The sequence below is a fragment of the Cyprinus carpio genome, chromosome B15, assembly GCF_018340385.1.
Source record: "Cyprinus carpio isolate SPL01 chromosome B15, ASM1834038v1, whole genome shotgun sequence".
Lineage (NCBI taxonomy): Eukaryota > Metazoa > Chordata > Actinopteri > Cypriniformes > Cyprinidae > Cyprinus > Cyprinus carpio.
Window position 1 is genome coordinate 18,130,178 of NC_056611.1, and position 15,171 is coordinate 18,145,348.

The following is a 15,171-nucleotide window of genomic DNA, read 5'->3' on the forward strand; positions in this document are numbered from 1 at the left end:
ATGCTAGTAAGCAACTAGTTAATAGTGAGAATTGGTCCCTACACTAAAGTGTTACCAAATAAAAAAAATAAAACTTTTTTAAAGTGGATTCTTAAAAATGTGGTACTTATGATGTTAAAAATGAGATGAGAAATGGCAAAAGTTTGCTGTGTATATAGATCAAAAATGATTGCTGTGGACAATAAATGTACTTCAAAAATCACTTTTTAAATGTATGAAACAATTATCTTCATTTGCATGCCTTTCTTGGAAATTAGAGATATCAGATTAATATGATTAAAATTTGATTATAAATCAAAATAATATATACATTTTTTTTTTCCTGAAATTAAAAATTTTGAGATAGTCTAACTATACTGTACACAGAGTACAAAAAAACAAAACCCACACCGGGAAAAAAACTCACTTCTATAACAGCACAAAGAGAAGCAGTAGGGGGGTACAACACTGTGAAGATCAAACGTCCTCCACTTCAGCCTCTGAGGTTTTTTTTTTGTCCTATAAAAGCAGTCTCCCTGTCCTGATAGACCAAAAGGTCTCCGTACCCACACACACCTTGTACAAACCAGGATGAAAGAGCATCTGCAGCAAGGCCTAGCGCCTCAGCTAATGACTGGTTGAGCGATGAGTCGCACCGTAAGTAAACACACCAGTTTCCAGAACATGCAGACAGATGTTTTCTCTAATGCTGTTGGATAATCCCTTAACCCCCTGAAAAACAAGATCATTACTGCTATTCCACATGCTGGATTTCAGCCATTGGTCCTGATATGCTTTTAGCCTCCAATGGGTTTGCCATTATGCAAATAGAGGTTCTCCCACCCACACCCACACAAACTCACAAGCCGAGTCGAGTTAATCTGGTCATATATGTCTATATGCATCTATAAGGATCTTTCATGAACATAAAGATGAACTGTAAGTGAAGTAAACTGAATTTTCAGGCTTATCTGAGGGGCTTATCGCGGCTGGACCTGGCATAAAGGCAGGAAAGGGATAAAGTATGTCCAGTGGTGTGTGTAGGGCTTGAAAGGTCGGCTGTGAGATTCAAGGGTAGATTTGCATGACTGGTAATTTGTTCACCTTCTGTATGGTTTTCTTTTTTTTGTGGAACACAATATCATAATATCTTGAAGATTGGTAACTTTAGACCCCACTGATTCTCAATGGCCGGACAAAACAACACATTTTTCAAAATATCTCCTTCTGTGCTCATACAGGTCACACAGGTTTGGAATGGCATGACTATCGGGTCACACTTAATTTTAACATCCAATTCTTGCTATTAACAAACCATTAACTACAACTTTTGCCTCAAACTCCTAATTTGCTGCTTATTAGTAGTTAGTAAGGTAGTTGTTTAATTTTAGGTATTAGGTATAGGATTAGGGATGTAGTATATAGTCATGCAGAATATGTGCTTTATAAAACCGACTATAAACTATAAAAACTAAAGTGTCACTGACTATTCCTTTATATAATACACATACATATATTCAGGCGTACTGTTTTTTCCTGCACATTTGAGTGTTTATTACAAAAAGCTTGCTAGATATGACAATGCGCAGCTTAAGATTTAAGACTCTACACAGAAGTCTTGTATTTAGACATATCAAAAAAAGAATGAGGTTCAAGTTTATTCATTAAGCTGCTTGATTTCAAAACCCTATAGCAGTGGAAGTAAATGACCGTCTTTATCTACATTTCGGTTCACTCAGTATGTCAGTCGTGTCATTCTGATCACAGAAATCTATTTATCTTTCTATTCACAGTTACTCCTCTGTTCTGCAAAGTCATTTTGTTCCTTTCTTCTGGTTCCCTCTTTTCACAAATTTCTCTAATTTTGTCACTTCTTGATCTTTTCTCCCCCAAGCATCATTAAATACATATTTTTCCCATTTTTACACTTTAAAGGCTTTTGCAAACTGAGCTTGATTAAAAAATAACTACAAAAGTATATTCATATAAACTCTTTTTGCAGCAGTGAATGTCAAAACATGACAATGGTTTCAATACATTAATAAAATGTGAGAACAGAGTTACATTTTCAATGAACGGATGGTCACACTACACTTTCTTTCCACTGACATCCATTCATACGAATATGACAGGAAAAGCAAGCTCTGAAGTTCTCTCTATCCTTCTTACTTTGTCCTGTGCACACACACTCACTGGTGGGCATAATTGTTAGAACACCAGTATTTTCACCAGCTAAAAAATGGTTTTAAGTCAGCTATTTCTATCTTTTGCTGTAGTGTGTCAGTAGGAAATATCAGTTTACAATTCCAAACATTCATTTTGCCATTAATTGTAATAATCCAGTGAGATTTTTGTTTGCACAAGGAGTTTGATAACAGCGAGAGCGCCACACAGAGATCTGATCTCTGAACTGTGGCAACATTTCCAAGATGCTTAAAGAAACCTACCTGCAAAGCTACAGTACTGTTAAACATTTTAGGAACATGTGTAAAAATGCTGTAAAATAAGGATGCTGTCATAAATAGATTTTCTTTATCAATTAACTTCTATTAACTAAATCAAATTTGGTGTAGATTTTCTTTATCAATTAACTTCTATTAACTAAATCAAATTTGGTGTAGAGTTTTTTTCAGGTAGCTTTGTAGGTAGGTTTCTTGAAGCATCTTGAAGTCACAACATAATAATTGTTTTAATAATTAAGAAAACACTAAATAGTAAGAACATAGCTGTTTCAATGAATAAGTAAATACACGTACGTCAGAACACATGCAGTTTTACAGTATGTATGTCACGTCGTCAGTATGTCATAAATAGATTTTCTTTATCAATTAACTTCTATTAACTAAATCAAATTTGGTGTACATTCGGAAAAACATGGTGTGATGAATTTGTCTGTCTTTGTCAGGAAGAGAATGACTGACTGTATGTGCTAGAGGGCATAGAAGCGACTGGCCTACACATCCAATTCCAAACCGGAGGCACCTTCTCACCCCCTTCAGTCTCAGAGAGGTTCCTCACGGTTCTTTGATTTGAGGAGACTCGTGTGCTCTGCACCTCCATTACTGCCAGCAAGTCTGTGAGGCTAAAGTGGAAACAGCGAGACGGGTTTTCTGAGGACAGGAAGGAAATAAGGCTGCACGGTGTAAAACCAAGTTCAGGCGCTTCCTATAACAAAGCAAATCAACACTCAACTTTGCTTTTAAAGCCCTGGTACATAATTTCACATCATTAGCGTGAAAATGAATCTGAAGACATTTGTTGTCAAGCACCACAGGCACAGAGATCATGGTGGTAAGTGGATGAGGAAAATATGCATATTGGATTTGCAAAGGAACACACAGTACAGAAAATTATAGTTAGATACTTGTCTGGGCATTTGTTCCTCAATTAAACCAAATACGATTAGCAAGAAAGTGTAAGTAGATTGTAACCTTGAGGAGAGAAGGTGAGCTAAGAGCCCACGCTGTTTCATGATCACGATCCAGAAAACCAATCTGTACTCACAAGTTATTCAAAAATATTCCATAATATATTCACACATAGGCGAGACTAGGATGGTATAACACTTTTTGCTTTAGCGTCTATAACTCACTGATTTATCCCTAAACTGTCTAAATCACAAAGAGTGATGTTGTTACAAACTTGATTTAGTTACAGTTTTGGTCAATTTTGCTCATGTACTTATTTGCTAATCATATATACTTCTTCAAAACTGGAATTATTAAAACTCCCATCGAACTGCAATTGGTAAAATAATATTCTAGGGAATGAAAAATTATTTTCTAAATGTGCAAACAAGTTAGAAATATTGAACAAAATTTGTAATAGTAAGTTTAGTACAATAATCTCCAGTTTGCCGTGTGAAAATTCTGCAAATAAAAATTTAAATTCTATCAAATCTGACTCATTTTCACATTTACACTACCATTTAAAAGCTTGGGGTCAGTAAGGGTTTTTGTTGCTGTTTTGAAAGAAAAATATTTGAAAGAAATAATACTTTAAATTCAGCCAGAAAGCATTAAGTTGTTTAAAAGTGACAGTAAAGACATTTATAATGTTACAAAAGATTTCTATTTTGTTCTTCTGAACTTTATATTTATCCTGAGAAAGTATCACAGTTTCCAATAAAATGGTTCTCAATATTGATAATAATAGGAATAGATCATTTAAATTCTATTAATATTTTACAATAATTTACTGTATTTTTAATCAAATAAATGCTGCTTTGGTGAGGCTAAGAGGCTTCTTTTTCTTACTGACCCCAAAGTTTTGAACAAGAATCTTTTTTATACCACCAAATTATGCATATAAGATTTGTTAAGCAAATAATTAAGCAGTCAAAATCTAAGTTTTAACATGAATTGAACTAAATTTGCAACCATACTCTGCAACACTGCTGTGCAAGGGAACAGGATGTTTATTTTATTGTTTCATAAATAATAAAACCCAACGCCGAGGACCATGCCGGTGAGGCGGTCTCCGTGTCTAATTAGCTAGGTCTGAATGCTACACGGCACTTTTATATTTCATAACCATGTACACTCTCTCTCACACACACGAAATAAAACGACCATACGTGTTGACAAACTTCTATAAGAGACGGACTCTCTCCAGGACGACAGTCATGTCAAGCAAACAGCTTATGAAATTCCAAATCTACCTTCTGCTTTTGCAGTCTGGGCGATGCTTCTAGAACCCAACGAGTTGCAATTTGCCATACTGACAAAACTGATAAAATCAAACTCCAGGTTTCTGTCTTCATTATTTTTAGCTGTTTTTCTTCAACCTATATTGATTCTTGTGACTTATACCAGTTTGATATCAAAACCTATTCAGTGCAGTCCAGTCTTTATTACGACAGATCCGGAGTTTCTTCCTTTTGCGCTTGAGGCTTTTTATAGTAGATGTAAGCTTCAGCTCCCTGGGACTTGCTGGAGGTAAGGTGATGTTCAGGTGCAACCTGCAGGTGCTGGTTCTCCTCTTTGCACCTCAGTGCGATGTTCACAGCATGGATCTAAAAGGCTCCTTTCCAGGCACCCGAAAAAAAGTACATAAAACAATTTGCCCACCTGCTATCACCTCTTTTGAAAAACCCAACAGAGTGGATGGCAAAAGGAATTGAGGAAAGTTTACCGAGAGAATCTTTCAGCCGAAAATGACATGACAGCTTCCTTGCTAACATCTGTAAGCGCCGTTATGGCCATCTGTAAAAGTGACTGTGACTGCAGAGGATCTCAGGCGAAAGGTCTTCAAGAAATCACACGTCTTTCGAATCAAAACCGAGAGCAGATGACTGCTGGCCATCTGGTTTAAAGTCATCTCAAAAATGGCTGAAAGAAATTCTACATATGATTTTAACAACGATAAACAACAGGCAAATCCTTAGCATGTTCCTTCTTAATATCAATTATTATCAAAATGTTTCTGGACTCTTTTGGCCACAAAAATCTCTAAATGTCATTGCATTTGATACAAAATATCAAACCAAGTGGCATTTGCAAACAAATTATGCAAGAGCTTTTGCCAAAACTAACTTCAATTTTCAAAGCCATTTTGCAGTTACTTTTAACCTTTAAGTCTGACAACCGAGAGAATCCAAATACTTAATTTTGAATAATTTTATTGGTATAACTTTACAGTAAGGCTTAATTCATTAAGAGCATTAATTAGTATAGGTTAGTTCTATAGACTATGCTTCAAAGGTTTAAGGTCAGTATCATGTTTTTGAAAGAAGTCTCTTCAAGAAACACTTCTTATTTTTTTATCAATGATGAACACAGTTGCGCCTAAGTTAATATTTTATGTTAACTGACACATTTTCCAAGATTCTTTGATGAATGGAAGCTCAAAAGAACAGCACAGATTTGAAAGAAATTTGTTGTAACATTATAAATGTCACTTTTGATCAATTCCTTGCTGAATGAAGCGTTAAAAAATCTTACTGATTCCCAAATCTTATATAAGGATCATATAGGTAAATATATCATTTCTAATATAGGTAATCTATAAATGTTAATCTATTAAATACTATATTTTTTTGGTTACTTATTACTTGTTCATTATACACTCTTATTTTATACAACCTGAAATGTTAAGAAACAGAAACAAACACAAATTGAACATTACTATTACTATTTTATCATTTGAAGCCTAATTTTGACAAATGTTGTTTGTCTGTGCTTTATTTCTTTAAAATAACTGCCACTTGGTTTGATATTCTGAGCAATAAAATGTTATGTAAGGGTTTCAGTACATAAAATAAGCAAAGTAGGAGTCATCAATATTTTCGGTCCATTTAGTCAAAATATAAGTACTGTATAAGTAAAAATAAAAGTTTATTTCATCTCAAAAGTCAGTCAACTTTTAGAAGAACATTATGACCTCAAAGCTAACAGACATGGGCTAAAAGCAACACAATTTTAGGATTCTGTCCATTAAGGCCAGGGTTAAAAATAAATACATCACATACAATATAAAGTACAGCCTTGAACAATCTAACTGATGGACATTTACCAAACAAATGCTTTCAGATTTAATATAAAAACAGGAGAACGGTACCCAGCAGACTCTGACAGTCTTGAATTGAACTGTTCAAGGCGGTAAATTTGTTCCACAAGTCGTTTTTGACGGCTCGAGCACAGCACGCTCTCTGAGAAATTGCTGTTTGGAATTCATCTCCTTTAAAACACTACAGCTGATACATTACACCTAAAACAACATCTAAGTAAACTAGATGGCCTGAAATTCTTTCACACTGAGCCCTGAGACCTCCACAACTAGTCGTCCATCCACTCCATATCTCTCTCCATTTCCTTCACCCTTTCCCCCACAGTACTTCATGCCAGCGAGACAAGGCAACACACTGGGCGTGTAGGCAGGTAACTCATTACACAGAATGGCACGGCAGCTCATTAGTCATCGTCACAGACCGAGTAAGAAAGACATGGCGAGTGAAAGCAAGAAAGGGGAGAGAGAGAATTGGCTTGTTCTTCCAGTGGCTGTGGGCCTGGTGATCTCTCCTCCCAGTACGAGCTCCTTATGTAAGAAGTGAGGAAGACAGACAGCTGGGACTCAAAAATACACACACAATCATAGCCCTGCTCCTGCCACCTACAGCTCAGCTCTGCAGTGTGAGTCGGGAATAGGGATTGTCGGCCCCATGCCAGGATCTTTCCTCCACACTAACTCTGACATTTCCCCTACAGGGGCCGTGGGCCGCAGCCTGGAGATATGAATCAAAGAAAGCGAAAATGGGGCCAGGCGTCAGATAGGAGGCTCTAACGGCGGAGCGAAACTCACAACATTGTCGGATAAAGAGCGCGATGAGGTATCTGTCCCCATCCGTGTCAACTGGCCACAGAAGCACACTGTGTTGATGGGAATGAATCACAGGCTTTTAAGCAAGAGTCCTAAAATGAGAATTCTGTCATCATGTCTTCACCCTCACATAAATCCAAACCTGTATGATTCTTTCATTGAGCACAAAAGGAGATATTTAGGAGAATGCCGAGGATGGTGATCTCAGCTGTCGAGTAACAAAAAGTACTATAAAAAGCCATAAATAATTTCTATATAGACCTTAGTCAAGGAAAACACCATGTCTAATTCAGAGCAAATGAGGGACAGATAAACCGTTCGTCTATAGACTGTGCAATGTCTTTAAATCTTAAGTGAAGTCTTGTTTATAAGAATGTATTTTCAATGTTTGTCAGCTGAATGATTGACACCAAGGTTAATCCTATCCCTCAGAGTCTTGTTTCCATTAATGTCAAACTAAATATGACATACACACTATAAAAAGTTCAATTACAGATGTTTTGAAGTCATACAGAAGATGTGTGAGGAACAGAAATATTTAAGCCAATAGTCATCAGAATTTTATATACATTACTATTCACTACCAATATATACACTACTATTCAAAAGTTTGTGGTTGGTGAGATTGCTTATTTTATTTTATTTTTTTTTAATCTAGCCTTGCTCTTACTACAACTTCATTCAATGTCAAATCATATAAGGCTGTTGCTACACTGGTATAGTTCATAGATGTAAAAATCAAAAGAAAAACGACACTGAAATTCAACGATAATGTCAATCAAAGCTTATGTTTTATAATCAAAACATTCATTAGTGACCTTGATGTTTTAACGTGTGTTAATAAGGCCCTAAATCCACTTTTGGCTAGAAATGTTTCATTTTTTCCAAATTTAGGAGCCAGCAATGCAAATATCTGTACTTGGAGGAGACACAGAATCACACTTGACTTCCTAGACATATTTTTGGACTGAAAATAATGAATATTTCTGTGAGACTTAAAAAAAAAAAAAAAAAGGGCGAAAAATCTTCAGTAAAGCTGTCTTATTATTTTGCACTTGATTTTTTGGTGTGTTTTTTTTTCAACCTCATAGTGTAACAAAATCAGTACAGCAAAACTTCAACTGTGAATGAAATATGACAGAAGCAGCCAGGATATTTTTCTAAATATATCCTCTTGAATTCTATGGAGTAAACATGAGAGACATAAGGATAACAAACTTTCATTTTGGGGTAAACTATCCCTTCAATTTATTTATGCCAATCCACTCTGAAAAACTCGGCGAAAATACATTGTCTTAAGCTCGTAGTCATGTATCGCCCCGTATAGAAAAACATCAGGCATATTATCTTAATACTTAGAGTAGTGCAAACACATTTGCATAAATGTTGAGGGCTATAGACGGATTAAAATCACCTCGCTCAATAGGACTGCGCCGAAAGGCTACAGTTGCAACTACATGCCAGCATTTTTATGAAACATTATGAGCGACGATCGATGCAATAAAAAGCCTAGACCTTTAAACAGGAAACTCAATGAAAAGCCTGTTGCTATTCTGAGATGGTGAACATTATCAAGAACATAACACTTAGTGACAGACAGCACAGGAGGAGGTTTCTCCACACTCCTTATGAGCCTCAAACATGACTAAAACTGCAGGAGTCTTGGCCCAGTGCTGCGTACATGTTCAGTGGGGTTCACATGAGATCCTTTCACGCTTTCCGAATCGGCTGTCGGTGTATCAAAGTCAGACTGACATATGCTCGGCTCTCGTGGTTTGTCGCAGTCTCTCTTAACAAGCCTGAACTCAAAGCTGAACACCAGAAAAAGATGTTCTTTTAAATGAGTTAAACAGCAACTCACCATTATAGAGCTCAGTGATTTTTTATTTAACACCATATGCTGTTAGCATGACTATATTTAGCTGTGTGCATCATTTTTTTTTTATTGGGGGTGGAGATAGTTTACCTTGTGTAGTGTCTACCTGGAGATCTCAGAGAACTGCAAAACTAAATGTCAAACAAACTAGCAAGTTTTGGGTCATGCAACCACATTACAACTGTTGTCATATAGTCTTATAGATTAAATGATGAAAACCCTAGTTAGTAACTTAATCTAGGCTACTCATTTTAGGTAATGTATTCGGACTACTATTTAGATTACTTTTTTAAAATACTTAAACTAATAAACTTGTTTTAAACTTACTATTAAACATACCACATTGATATAAAAAAAAGCTAAGAAAAAGAAAATAAAGTCAAACCAAAATTTATTCAGACACCTTTAACATCTCTCACATTATATCACAATTTATTCGCTATAGTAATACGACAAGAACTCAAGAGTTAAACTGTGTCAGAACAAAATCCTCTTGATGATGTCAGATAACTTTTATAGAAAGGTATGAAATGGATTAAAATCAACCGAAAAATTATTCAGCTGTTAAATTTAAGTACACAATTAGATAATACCAATTTAGGTCAACCAGTAACCAAGAAATGCTTAATTTTGTTCAGTCTGTGGTGTAAAAAGGTGACATTAGCAATAAAAGAAAAAACACTTACACAAAACATGGTCAGGTCAGAGTGTCTGAATATTTTTTGATCCTAAATTTTACTGGTAATCCACTATATGAAGAATCTTTTGGGTATAATATGTCACAGTTCACTTTATTTTGCTATCCTCACTTACTTCAATAATTTACTGCCATTGTGTGAATAATATGTGACCATGTAATCAATAAAAAGTAAATGTAATCTAATAATGAGCATTTTAAAATGTAATATACCCTAATTACAAGTACTTAATTTTTGGAATCTGATTATGCAATCCAGATTGCTCAAATAGTTATGTGGAATAAATAACTAAATATGATCAGGTTAGATATTGATTATTAATCACTCAAACAACTTTTTCTAAGTCTTTCTACCTCTCAGTCTCACACATCCACCATTTTTGCCATTTTTAAACTCTTTTATTGATGTTTATAGATCTTAACTGGGTTGTGGGGAATATTATCAGAGTGTGCTTTGATCTACACTTCGAATTTCCATCTGAGTACCTTTCAAATACTAATTTAATACATAATTCTAGCTATACTATCTGAGATGGATAGTATGCAAAATGGGAGAGAAGCTGAATACTGTCAGTGTCAGTAGGGGCTTTTGCACCGGAGGAACCTTTTCATAGTTTTTAATACTAATGGTGGAAATTGCTCTTTGGCATGTTCTCACCACAGGAACACGGAACGAATTTAATTTAGCAACGCATTTTGAGGGAACTAAATTAGCTCCTACTTCAGGGCAGGGTCTAATCTAACACAATAGGAACTATCAGTAAGTGTACTGTATGTTGATTTAGGCCTGTACGATTAATAGAAATAAAACCAAAATCATGATTTGGCTTGGTGTGATTCTTAATTAAATAAATTTCACAAATGCTGCTCCATTTCTGAAAGCACTGTCAGTGAGTTTGAGTCACTTATAATATGCATTTGAAACAATATACTGTCGCAATCGTGTGCTTATATCTTTCTTTTATTCAGCTCAGCGATAGGGATCCATATTAGGGACATTTTGTCCGTATTAGGGAGTTTCAAATGTGAATTTGTGAATTTGCCGTGCTGATCGACAGAAAGCTGGTTGATTACTTTTATGTAAGCACTGACAATGGAAAAAAAGACTAAATTTCCCCTAAATATGTGTCTGGACCTGTATCCTAGTATAAGTATACATGTAGTCCAAGCATAAACACACCATCCATATTTCCATTCCACAAGAAGTTCGTAGCTACGAGTGTACAAGGGACATATGTGATAAATTATAGCATGAAGTGTGTGGGAATCCACCTCTAAGAAAGTATACACACCTTTAACCTGTGTAGGTGTTTTAAGCAGCATTCGAGGAAATGCAAGTACACTGTGTGAGAATACCTACAAAATTTAGTGTGTGTCAGATAGGGGTATATAATGTGGAAGTAGGGCTGATTGTGAGTGTGTGTGTACATCAAAACTGCAGCTTTTGCTGTAATACATAGCAGCTTGCTCTCATTAGAGCTTAAAACCTCATCTTGTTTAATCAGCTTATATTCCGGCTAGATTTATACAACCTCTTTTCCGCACACTTACATGGAGCTCAGTCTATCACCGATCACAACAGTCACATCCTGTGCAGTCTCCAATCTCCAGTGTTCTTCTCAGTCCCATGAAGATTCCAGTACACAAAACTGTTTCTAATCCATTCTAGTTGCTGTCAGATGTTTTATCTCAAATTTGGGAGTTGTGCCTATAGCTGTCAGCAGTGTCATGTAACAACCAATCCTTTCCCATGGCCCTGGGTCAGACCAGCATGACCCTGAACAAACTATAATCTGGGGTCACACAATGCTATCTCACGACCAATTTGTACATAATTTACGAGGTGGCGAATTCGTACGACCTCCCCCATACGTTTTTGTACGATTTGTCTAGATCCCAGTGACGGGTAGGTTTAGGGGCAGGGTTAGGTGTAGGTCATCCGTACAAATTCATAGGAATTGCACAACTCGTAAAATATATATATATATATATAATATATATATATATATATATACATATATATATATATATATATATATATATATATATATATATATATACACATATATATACATATATATATATATATATATATATATATATATATATATCAGCCTGGTCTTGAACTCCTGGCCTCAAGCAATTCTCCTGCCTCAGTATTGGGAATTACAAGCATGAGCCACAACACCCAGCTGAGAAAAGCCTGGTCTTGATAATAATTGTATTTAAATAAACAAATAAATAAATTCAAAATAAAACACTACAAAAAAGTTTCAAATGCCACAACGCATGTTACTACAAGGTGTAAACAGCAATTGTGATCAGATCACCTGAGACTGATTAAAACACCAGATGTAAACAGGGTTTGTGTGATCTGTGATCATTCAGCAACATGCAGAACAGCACCACAGTCTAATGAAGAGCATTTTTCTCCAGCAACTGCTTTATGCCTAAACAGCTAGAGCCCTAAACACCAACGAGGAATAAATTTCCTATGCAAGCCAAGCTAAAGGCCCTCAGAGAAACTGCAGATCGAAGAAATCCTGCTGGCAGCAATCCAAAGATGTGGCTGCGAGAACGAGGGGGAGAACATGCAGAAGAGGGATGGAAAGCTGTGGCTGATGTCAGGAGGAGACGGGGGCTTTCGCAAAGTTAATTAACAGACATTAATTGCTCTCATTAAACACTGACTGGTTTCATTGGGTTTCCGAGTGTCTGGACATTTGTGATGCTAAGCCCAGCTACGATGAGAAAGAGGCAACTCTTTAGCTGAGAGCACTATGGGCGTCTGATAAGGAGGGTAGAGTACACATTACACAACAGACACACACTCAAAGCACTTCTCACACACTTAAGTGGATATAGAGACGGCAAGAGATGGGTCAAAACCTTCGCACCATCATATTGTGCTATGGTTTATTGGAAAATGTATTGATGTAATAGCATGGTAATGATTAACATATGTTAGAACCATGTAAAAACAATAGGTAGAAGAATATACAAAATAGAAAAGGTGGAACGATGAACAGAAAAAAGAGAGATATGGCCAGTGTTTAATTTTTTCGTCAGGTTTTTTTTTTTTATTATGAAAATGTCTTTTAAATGTAATCAATATTTTATTTATTTGGTAGCAGTTTTTTTTTCTTCAATACATTTTTATTTTGCAGGGACACTTTACATTAAATAAAACAGACAGTAATGACATTTATAATGTTAAAAAATATAAATAAAATACAAAACATTAAGTAGCACAACTGCTATCAGCAGCAATAATAATAATAATAATAAATGTTTTTTGAGCTGCAAATCAGCATATTAGAATGATTTCTATGATCATGTGACAATGAAGACTGAGTAATGGCTGCTGAAAATTAAGCTTTGCCATAAATTACATTTTAATCTGTTTTTCAAATTGTAATAATCTTTCAGAATATTCCTGTTTTTAATGTAATTTTGAGCAAATAAATGCAGCCTTCATGAGCATAAGAGATATCAAAAACATAATTATTAAAAAGTATTAACCCCTACCTTTGGTAGTGTATCAACATTTAAAAGAAATTCTTGTGGTGTTATTTTTTTCAGTATGTTTTAATTTAAAAATTAATCTTGTCTTCATTATCTTTGACAGAAACCCTAAAAAATCCTTGTTAATGATTATTTTCATTGAGATCTACACTGGACATATCACTAGAACAAGAGCAAAAAGTAGAAACAGGAAGTTGAATGCAGGATGTAATTGCAGAAGCGCTGACAGCAGATCTACATCAAACAGAGGGATCTGTGTTAACCAGGAGAGTCATCAAACAGCGAGACTTTCACTCGACCCAATCAAAACATCCAAAGCCATTTGCTTCAACTCACTGACTCTATGCTCACCTCCAAATCGAACCGGCGGCCCTGAGTGAGAAGGAGCCATTACAGTCCCATAATGTTTTCATAATACAGATGAATCCTCTGGGAATGTGACACTTTGAGTGCAGTTCCCGAGGCTAAACATATCCCTCAATGGAAACGCTCGCCCATCTCTCCTCAGCTGAGAATGTCCCTCATTAGTATTGAGCAGACATCCGGAATAGGACTCTGCTTATTCGGAGGAAAGTGGGAACATACTTTAAAGAAACAGGTGGAATATTCATCCCAGGAGATGGTGGAAGAGAAATGTAATGTTTAGTATAAAAGGAGGCAAGGCTCTTAATGGAACAGCTGAGCCAAAACACAAATTTCTGTCATTATTTACGCATCCTCATGCTGACATTCTTTCTCTAGCACAGAAAAGGCTGTTTACTCGGTTCCATGCAATTACAACGAATGTGAACTCTTTTCAGGCTTTAATAAGGATGAAAAAGTATCATGAAGTATAAGTATCATGAAAGCGGCCACTACAACTCATGTTCTACGTCTTCTAAAGTAGCTTTGTGTGAGAAACGGACCAAATCTTATGTCAACGTTCACTTAAAATCTTGACATCAATCTTGACTTTGCTTAAGAGATATAGAAATGTCCAATTTATGAACAAAACATTTGTTTGAGTCAAATATTTTCAAGAAAACAAACAATCTAGTTTACAAAACCCCTATTTGTTTATGAATCAATTTGTGACAGTCAATCCAAATGATTCGGACTCTATTAAATGTAACTGTATGAAAAAAGAAGGACAAATATACTCAACAGAATTTAGTCATACAGGTTTATATAATGACAGAATTTTCATTTTTGAAGATATACTTTTCTTTAACACCTGTGAACAAACATTTTTTTGTTGTCACAGCACATTGTTTATCATTAAGCAGAGCTACAAGTGTTCATTAGCATTAGCATTAAACCCAATCGAAGTGGGAGGTGTTGCCAGACTCGTTCTTTACCCACACTGGACCATAATTTGCACTTTCGTATGCTGCATGCTCTGCGCAGACTGTAACAAGATGTAATTGAGAAGAATAATGGTTTTGTCCACTTCATGTCATTAACTAGTGAGACCGTGATAGCTAGCTTGTGTCTGCAATTGTGTCTAATTTTCTGCTGAGCCCCAGATACGGCTACGGCGGGGAATGATGATAAGCTTAGAGTTTTTTAATGAGCACAGAGGTCTTCTGCAGGCTCAAATGCTCTTCCTGTTTAACCAAGGATGTGCATCCACAGTCCTGAGGAGTGTTGTGTGAGTGTATGCGGTACCCACCTCTCAATGATGTCAGCGATCACACAGGCAAACATCTGCAGACCCTCGGGCAACTGCAAGGCCACTGCAGGTCAAAGACAGAGAGTCCAGTCAGTGCAGTATAATGCAATATGAATGACAGTTATT

The 15,171-nt window shown here is 35.9% G+C and overlaps 1 protein-coding gene across 1 annotated transcript in view; it reads right to left on the reverse strand.

Moving 5' to 3' along the window:
• Positions 1-15,171, reverse strand: part of dph1 (diphthamide biosynthesis 1) — an 89,426-nt gene that overhangs the window by 58,063 nt on the left and 16,192 nt on the right. Inside the window, exon 3 of the mRNA XM_042739596.1 lies at positions 15,046-15,109. Within this exon, the coding sequence (XP_042595530.1) occupies positions 15,046-15,109 (64 nt within the window). The remainder of the gene's footprint in view (positions 1-15,045; positions 15,110-15,171) is intronic.